This window comes from Nannobrachium achirus (genome assembly GCF_963921795.1).
Source record: "Nannobrachium achirus genome assembly, chromosome: 19".
NCBI classification, from domain to species: domain Eukaryota; kingdom Metazoa; phylum Chordata; class Actinopteri; order Myctophiformes; family Myctophidae; genus Nannobrachium; species Nannobrachium achirus.
Window position 1 is genome coordinate 61099709 of NC_137826.1, and position 9373 is coordinate 61109081.

The 9373-nt window shown below is 36.9% G+C and overlaps 1 protein-coding gene across 3 annotated transcripts in view; it reads left to right on the plus strand.

Moving 5' to 3' along the window:
* LOC308304298 (histone acetyltransferase KAT5-like) overlaps window positions 1-569 on the plus strand; it is a 35664-nt gene extending 35095 nt beyond the window's left edge. For all 3 annotated transcript variants that reach the window (XM_080748873.1, XM_080748875.1, XM_080748874.1), the window contains one exon: window positions 210-569. In XM_080748873.1, the coding sequence (XP_080604999.1) occupies window positions 210-344 (135 nt within the window). In that variant the 3' untranslated portion in view covers window positions 345-569. The remainder of the gene's footprint in view (window positions 1-209) is intronic.
* Window positions 570-9373: the final 8804 nt, after the last annotated feature.

A 9373-nucleotide genomic window follows, 5' to 3' on the forward strand; every position in this document is an offset into this window, starting at 1 on the left:
TCAGTAGACTGTAATAACTAAGGTCTTTATGTCCATATATGGTCAGTAGACAGTAATAACTAAGGTCTTTATGTCCATATATGGTCAGTAGACTGTAATAACTAAGGTCTTTACGTCCATATATGGTCAGTAGACTGTAATAACTAAGGTCTTTATGTCCATATAGGGTCAGTAGACTGTAATAACTTCATGTATTTATGCCCATATAGGGTCAGTACATCCTGACGCTGTCCGAGGACATCGTGGACGGTCATGAGCGAGCCATGCAGAAGAGACACCTCCGCATCGACCCCAAATGTCTGCACTTCACCCCTAAGGACTGGAGCAAGAGAGGGAAGTGGTGAAACAGCTCCCCCTGGTGGCAGAAACATCTCCACTTCATAAGGACTGGAGCAAGAGAGGGAAGTGGTGAAACAGCTCCCTCTAGTGGTAGAAACATCTCCACTTCATAAAGACTGGAGCAAGAGAGGGAAGTGGTGAAACAGCTCCCTCTAGTGGCAGAAACATCTCCACTTCATAAGGACTGGATGAAGTGGTGAAACAGCTCACCTAGTGGTAGAAACATCTCCACTTCATAAAGACTGGAGCAAGAGAGGGAAGTGGTGAAACAGCTCCCCTAGTGGCAGAAACATCTCCACTTCATAAAGACTGCTGCACTCCATTCCAATGATATCAACTCACAGAATGTGAATTCTTTACATCTTTTTCAGACCATTGAAAGGAGCAGTAGACGATAGGGCTGTCACAATTATAACATAATCGTCTAATCGTTATTATTTGACATTATCGCGATTATTTTGTCATAATCGTCATAATCGTGAGTGTTGAAAAATGTCCGAAATAGTGGAAATAGCCGATCTACAAGCTCGATGCGACACGTTGTGAGCTTGTAGATCGGCTATTTCCACCATCAAAGTTATTTAAGTAGTAAGTTGTCAAATATTTATTCATGTATTTAAGTTATGTGTCATATCTGCCATGTGCAACTTCAAAGCATAAAAGCCAAACAGAAATGTAATTATCAACGACAAAAACACAATTAAATCGTTAATCGCCAATTATTTGAGTGACAATTAATCGTCCTGTAAAATGTCATATCGTGACAGCCCTAGTAGACGATACTGATCTACCTGTAGCTCCTTGTCACACCATTGATTAGGAGATAAATTTGAAACCGAAGATTGTTCTATGTCTTTCACTGCTGGCTTCTCCTACCTCGTATCGCGGGCGTTAATCCAGTTACCATCGTACGCGAGCGGACACTGCTATGCATCGTGTCTTCGCATATTCCATCAGCTTCTCAAATCCGTTGAAATGTTTAAAATTGATCAATCCGTTCTCCACCTGTAAGCCGTGGTGTTTACACAGAAAGCTAACGGGCCGGAATAGAGGACGGACCAACCACTTCCGGTTTGCGGCCTCAATGTTAATCGGTCCGCTCCATAATGTGTCCGTGTAGAAACCGATACCGGAGCATTAGTTCCGGCCTATTTTAGTTGGGCTTCGATAAATCATTATTTTTTAATTAAAGCTTATTAAATCTTCAGGTTCCTCGGACATGGCAGAGAAGCCCTATAAAGGGGTATTTTTTCAAATACCGACAGGGCTCTGTTGCTGTGATGTCATGGTCAGTATTTTATTGACCATGATGGAGGGGCGCCGTCTCAGGTGACCTTGAGCCACGTGAGACTCCTCCGAGCGAGTGAGTCACCGTATCGAGTGTTGCGAAGATCACATGAGCCGACAAAGCGCCGTTAGGAGTTGTAAACCAAGGGGGACAGAATAGTAAATCTTCGTCCACACCGACTTTTGTCAACCCACTGAATGATGACAACAACCTACAGCTCAGTGTCTCCTAGTGCAGGGGTTTTCAAAGTGGGTGACGGGGCACCCTGGGGTGACGGGGGGCACCCTGGGGTGACGGGGCACCCTGGGGTGCCGTGAGATCATTTGATAATATTTGGAATTCATGTGGACACTTGAAAAAATATTATTTTGTATAATTTTAAACTTGAAGTGCAAAGTTATTTTCAGTCAGTTCTAACCAAAATGGCTGTTATCTCAACGTTTTCCTCGCAAAATAATAATCACTAAAATATCGTCACTGTCGGGCAGAAACCTCGTATCTCCAAGTTTCAAACGTGTACGTCTTTTGTAAAGCAAAGCCCTGCTTCATCATACAAGACTGTCGCACAAAACTAGTGAAAACAGCCGATCTACGTGTGCTTGTAGATCTGCTGTTTTCACTAGTTTAGTACATTTTATAGCTGATAAATACAAAAGGAACGGTTTTGGACATACAAGGTTTCCACCAGACAACGACGATATGCTATAAATATAAGGTGCTGGGAGTGAAAATGATAATGTAGGGGTGCCTCGGATTAAAACAATATTTATGGGGTGACCTGAGACAAAGAGGTTTGGAACCCCTGACCTACTGCTCCATTCATTGGTCTGAAAACACCTGATAAATTCCCATTCAGTGTTGACAGCCTTCACAGTCGCTGACTGGAGCAGGAGAGGAGAGTGGGAGAAACATCGCCCCCTGCTGGCAGAACAACTCAACACCATCTGGTTTTTGTCTGCTCTTCCGTCTCGTTAAAGACTTTATCGGCCTGGTTTCTACCTGCTCGCACGGCCGCTGTCGCTCACTGAGAATAGCAGATCTACAAGCTCACAACGTGGCGCACGCCGCGTTGTGAGCTTGTAGATCTGCTGTTTTATAGAAACGAGTACGTTTTCTTTTTTCCTTCTAAATGAACCGTAGAAGTTGTGCTTTTAAATGTGTTTGCTTTATTGTGAAGAATTAAAAGAAAAAGACAAAAAACTGAACTTGAAAAATGAGACATTCTGGTTAATAGTTTTCTGCTTTAAGTTTAAATGTCACTTTTTTTATTTCCCTTTTTTTTAAATAACAAATAATAAATAAATAATAATGTATTAAAAGACACGAATGATAATAAAGATGTGGCTCCGAATTCATGTTACCATATAAGGTCATACATCCTGTAACCATATAAGGTCATACATCCTGTAACCATATAAGGTCATACATCCTGTAACGCAGGGTTCCCCTATTCGCTTTAGTGTCTGTCCGATACGATAACCGATTGGACAGAGGACAGTCACCGATAACCCATATTCAGTATGTATGCAAACATTTTGCCCCAGTATGATTATGCAAAGGTACAAGACAGTAGTTCTACAGACAGCTGCTTTCTTAAACCAACGTCTTTATTAAAGGCTTAACTTTATTTTGTACTCGTCAGTCAAGGTGTCTGAGAAAAAGAGACGCAGAAACATGTATAGTATTAGCATGACCAACTACCTGTCTGAGTGTGTGTTGTAATGACTGTGAGGACAAGCCTTCATCACATGTGTTGATATTTGAATAATTGTTACTTTTTGAAGCGGTAAAAGCCGCTTCCAAGGAGTGGCTTTGTGTGTCCCGTGCATGCAGTATTGAGGATTGGTCACATGACAATTTGGCCCTCCAAACAAAATCATTCAGAATTCATAAAAATATAGAACTAAAGCACTATAAAGAACTATATAGAACTAAAGCACACAGATTTCATAGCTCAAGAACACATAGGGGAAAAAAAATCGGTCGGACACTATTTTAGTTTATACATAAATACAAAATATGTTGTAGCCCCCACCCCCCCACCCTATGAGGTGGTAGGGGGTCCCTGCTCCATCTCCCCATCAGTTTGGGGGTCCCTGACCTGAATCAAAAATAGCAGATCTACAAGCTGTATACCTGCTATTTTTCACTAGTTGAAGCATAAAATCATGGTTAAATCAGTTAAGATCTTAAGGTGACACACATCATGCTTTCCAGGTGTAAATGGGTTTGGTTTATAAAACACTTTACATAGTTTATAGATACAGACTCACAAAGGGCTGTGAGCTTGTAGATCTATTGTAGACTGGCTATTGGCATGCGGACAAAGTATGAATCCTAGAGCACTCAATTCATGAGAAAACTACTGGACAATATGAACATAGTGTACATAATGCAGTACCTGGATCTACCACTGGGGACATATTGTACATAATGCAGTACCAGGATGGACCACTGGAGGCATACTGTAGTGTACATAATGACTGGCATACTGTATGCAGTACCAGGATCGGCCACTGGGCTGCTAAACCAGGGGAAATCAAACCTCAAAAAGGACTAATTAATAAATGTGCTTTGGTAAATGGTGCATTTATATAGCGCTTTTATCCTAAGCGCTTTACATAGATTGTGCATTACATTCACCCATTCACGCACACATTCATACACCGGTGGTGGAGGAAACCATGCAAGGAACCAACCTGCTCACCGGGAGCAATGTGGGGTTCAGAGTCTTGCCCAAGGACTCTTCCACATTAACTCAGGGGGAGCCCGGATTCGAACTGGGAACCCTTCGTGCTCTAATAACGGTTTCTCTACCCCTGAGCTATGCCGCCCCACCTGCTTTCATTGAGTTGATACGAAGCCATCATTGACTCTGTCTGCAGAGATTGTCTGGTAAGTGCTTGAGGGGGAAGCCCCCTAGTGGTGAGAGGAAGAACTACTGGGGGTGGAACGGAACAGCACTTTAGATGAGTGTTTCATCCATCATCTCTATGAATATTATAATATTTACATTAATCTGTCCATTTTAATTTCTGTTTAGATTATGGCTTATAATGTTATCCGTTTTAAATTCTATTTGCATATTCTGTATTTACCTTGCACATGTCTTATCGTGTGTCCCCTAATGTTTTATCAATATATCTTCCTCATGTGTCCCCTAATCTTTTATCAATATATCTTCCTCATGTGTCCCCTAATCTTTTATCAATATATCTTCATCATGTGTCCCCTAATGTTTTATCAATCTATCTTCATCATGTGTCCCATAATGTTTTATCAATCTATCTTCATCATGTGTCCCCTAATGTTTTATCAATACATCTTCATCATGTGTCCCCTAATGTTTTATCAATCTATCTTCATCATGTGTCCCCTAATGTTTTATCAATATATCTTCATCATGTGTCCCCTAATCCTTTATCAATATATCTTCATCATGTGTCCTCTAATGTTTTATCAATCTATCTTCATCATGTGTCCCCTAATCTTTTATCAATATATCTTCATCATGTGTCCCCTAATGTTTTATCAATCTATCTTCATCATGTGTCCCCTAATCTTTTATCAATCTATCTTCATCATGTGTCCTCTAATGTTTTATCAATACATCTTCATCATGTGTCCCCTAATGTTTTATCAATCTATCTTCATCATGTGTCCTCTAATGTTTTATCAATCTATCTTCATCATGTGTCCCCTAATGTTTTATCAATCTATCTTCATCATGTGTCCTCTAATGTTTTATCAATCTATCTTCATCATGTGTCCCCTAATGTTTTATCAATCTATCTTCATCATGTGTCCTCTAATGTTTTATCAATCTATCTTCATCATGTGTCCTCTAATGTTTTATCAATCTATCTTCATCATGTGTCCCCTAATGTTTTATCAATATATCTTCATCATGTGTCCTCTAATGTTTTATCAATCTATCTTCATCATGTGTCCCCTAATGTTTTATCAATCTATCTTCATCATGTGTCCCCTAATCTTTTATCAATCTATCTTCATCATGTGTCCTCTAATGTTTTATCAATACATCTTCATCATGTGTCCCCTAATGTTTTATCAATACATCTTCATCATGTGTCCCCTAATGTTTTATCAATCTATCTTCATCATGTGTCCCCTAATCTTTTATCAATATATCTTCATCATGTGTCCCCTAATGTTTTATCAATCTATCTTCTTCATGTGTCCTCTAATGTTTTATCAATCTATCTTCATCATGTGTCCCCTAATGTTTTATCAATATATCTTCATCATGTGTCCTCTAATGTTTTATCAATCTATCTTCATCATGTGTCCTCTAATGTTTTATCAATCTATCTTCATCATGTGTCCCCTAATGTTTTATCAATCTATCTTCATCATGTGTCCCCTAATGTTTTATCAATCTATCTTCATCATGTGTCCTCTAATGTTTTATCAATCTATCTTCATCATGTGTCCTCTAATGTTTTATCAATCTATCTTCATCATGTGTCCTCTAATGTTTTATCAATCTATCTTCATCATGTGTCCCCTAATGTTTTATCAATCTATCTTCATCATGTGTCCTCTAATGTTTTATCAATCTATCTTCATCATGTGTCCTCTAATGTTTTATCAATCTATCTTCATCATGTGTCCTCTAATGTTTTATCAATCTATCTTCATCATGTGTCCTCTAATGTTTTATCAATCTATCTTCATCATGTGTCCTCTAATGTTTTATCAATCTATCTTCATCATGTGTCCCCTAATGTTTTATCAATACATCTTCATCATGTGTCCTCTAATGTTTTATCAATCTATCTTCATCATGTGTCCCCTAATGTTTTATCAATACATCTTCATCATGTGTCCCCTAATGTTTTATCAATCTATCTTCATCATGTGTCCTCTAATGTTTTATCAATCTATCTTCATCATGTGTCCTCTAATGTTTTATCAATCTATCTTCATCATGTGTCCCCTAATGTTTTATCAATCTATCTTCATCATGTGTCCCCTAATGTTTTATCAATCTATCTTCATCATGTGTCCTCTAATGTTTTATCAATCTATCTTCATCATGTGTCCTCTAATGTTTTATCAATCTATCTTCATCATGTGTCCCCTAATGTTTTATCAATCTATCTTCATCATGTGTCCTCTAATGTTTTATCAATCTATCTTCATCATGTGTCCCCTAATGTTTTATCAATCTATCTTCATCATGTGTCCTCTAATGTTTTATCCATCTATCTTCATCATGTGTCCTCTAATGTTTTATCCATCTATCTTCATCATGTGTCCTCTAATGTTTTATCAATCTATCTTCATCATGTGTCCCCTAATGTTTTATCAATCTATCTTCATCATGTGTCCTCTAATGTTTTATCAATCTATCTTCATCATGTGTCCCCTAATCTTTTATCAATCTATCTTCATCATGTGTCCTCTAATGTTTTATCAATCTATCTTCATCATGTGTCCCCTAATGTTTTATCAATCTATCTTCATCATGTGTCCTCTAATGTTTTATCAATCTATCTTCATCATGTGTCCTCTAATGTTTTATCAATCTATCTTCATCATGTGTCCCCTAATGTTTTATCAATCTATCTTCATCATGTGTCCCCTAATGTTTTATCAATCTATCTTCATCTTGTGTCCTCTAATGTTTTATCAATCTATCTTCATCATGTGTCCTCTAATGTTTTATCAATCTATCTTCATCATGTGTCCCCTAATGTTTTATCAATCTATCTTCATCATGTGTCCTCTAATGTTTTATCAATCTATCTTCATCATGTGTCCCCTAATGTTTTATCAATCTATCTTCATCATGTGTCCTCTAATGTTTTATCAATCTATCTTCATCATGTGTCCCCTAATGTTTTATCAATCTATCTTCATCATGTGTCCTCTAATGTTTTATCAATCTATCTTCATCATGTGTCCCCTAATGTTTTATCAATCTATCTTCATCATGTGTCCTCTAATGTTTTATCAATCTATCTTCATCATGTGTCCTCTAATGTTTTATCAATCTATCTTCATCATGTGTCCCCTAATGTTTTATCAATATATCTTCATCATGTGTCCTCTAATGTTTTATCAATCTATCTTCATCATGTGTCCTCTAATGTTTTATCAATCTATCTTCATCATGTGTCCTCTAATGTTTTATCAATCTATCTTCATCATGTGTCCCCTAATGTTTTATCAATATATCTTCATCATGTGTCCTCTAATGTTTTATCAATCTATCTTCTTCATGTGTCCTCTAATGTTTTATCAATCTATCTTCATCATGTGTCCCCTAATGTTTTATCAATACATCTTCATCATGTGTCCCCTAATGTTTTATCAATCTATCTTCATCATGTGTCCCCTAATCTTTTATCAATATATCTTCATCATGTGTCCCCTAATGTTTTATCAATCTATCTTCTTCATGTGTCCTCTAATGTTTTATCAATCTATCTTCATCATGTGTCCCCTAATGTTTTATCAATATATCTTCATCATGTGTCCTCTAATGTTTTATCAATCTATCTTCATCATGTGTCCTCTAATGTTTTATCAATCTATCTTCATCATGTGTCCCCTAATCTTTTATCAATATATCTTCATCATGTGTCCCCTAATGTTTTATCAATCTATCTTCATCATGTGTCCTCTAATGTTTTATCAATCTATCTTCATCATGTGTCCCCTAATGTTTTATCAATCTATCTTCATCATGTGTCCTCTAATGTTTTATCAATCTATCTTCATCATGTGTCCCCTAATGTTTTATCAATATATCTTCATCATGTGTCCTCTAATGTTTTATCAATCTATCTTCATCATGTGTCCTCTAATGTTTTATCAATCTATCTTCATCATGTGTCCCCTAATCTTTTATCAATATATCTTCATCATGTGTCCCCTAATGTTTTATCAATCTATCTTCATCATGTGTCCTCTAATGTTTTATCAATCTATCTTCATCATGTGTCCCCTAATGTTTTATCAATCTATCTTCATCATGTGTCCTCTAATGTTTTATCAATCTATCTTCATCATGTGTCCTCTAATGTTTTATCAATCTATCTTCATCATGTGTCCTCTAATGTTTTATCAATCTATCTTCATCATGTGTCCTCTAATGTTTTATCAATCTATCTTCATCATGTGTCCCCTAATGTTTTATCAATCTATCTTCATCATGTGTCCTCTAATGTTTTATCAATCTATCTTCATCATGTGTCCTCTAATGTTTTATCAATCTATCTTCATCATGTGTCCTCTAATGTTTTATCAATCTATCTTCATCATGTGTCCTCTAATGTTTTATCAATCTATCTTCATCATGTGTCCTCTAATGTTTTATCAATCTATCTTCATCATGTGTCCTCTAATGTTTTATCAATCTATCTTCATCATGTGTCCTCTAATGTTTTATCAATCTATCTTCATCATGTGTCCCCTAATGTTTTATCAATCTATCTTCATCATGTGTCCTCTAATGTTTTATCAATCTATCTTCATCATGTGTCCTCTAATGTTTTATCAATCTATCTTCATCATGTGTCCTCTAATGTTTTATCAATCTATCTTCATCATGTGTCCTCTAATGTTTTATCAATCTATCTTCATCATGTGTCCTCTAATGTTTTATAAATCTATCTTCATCATGTGTCCCCTAATGTTTTATAAATCTATCTTCCATTCCAGTGAGGAAGCGCTGCTGCTTGTTGACATTCTGACTGCCATTCATGACTCATCTGC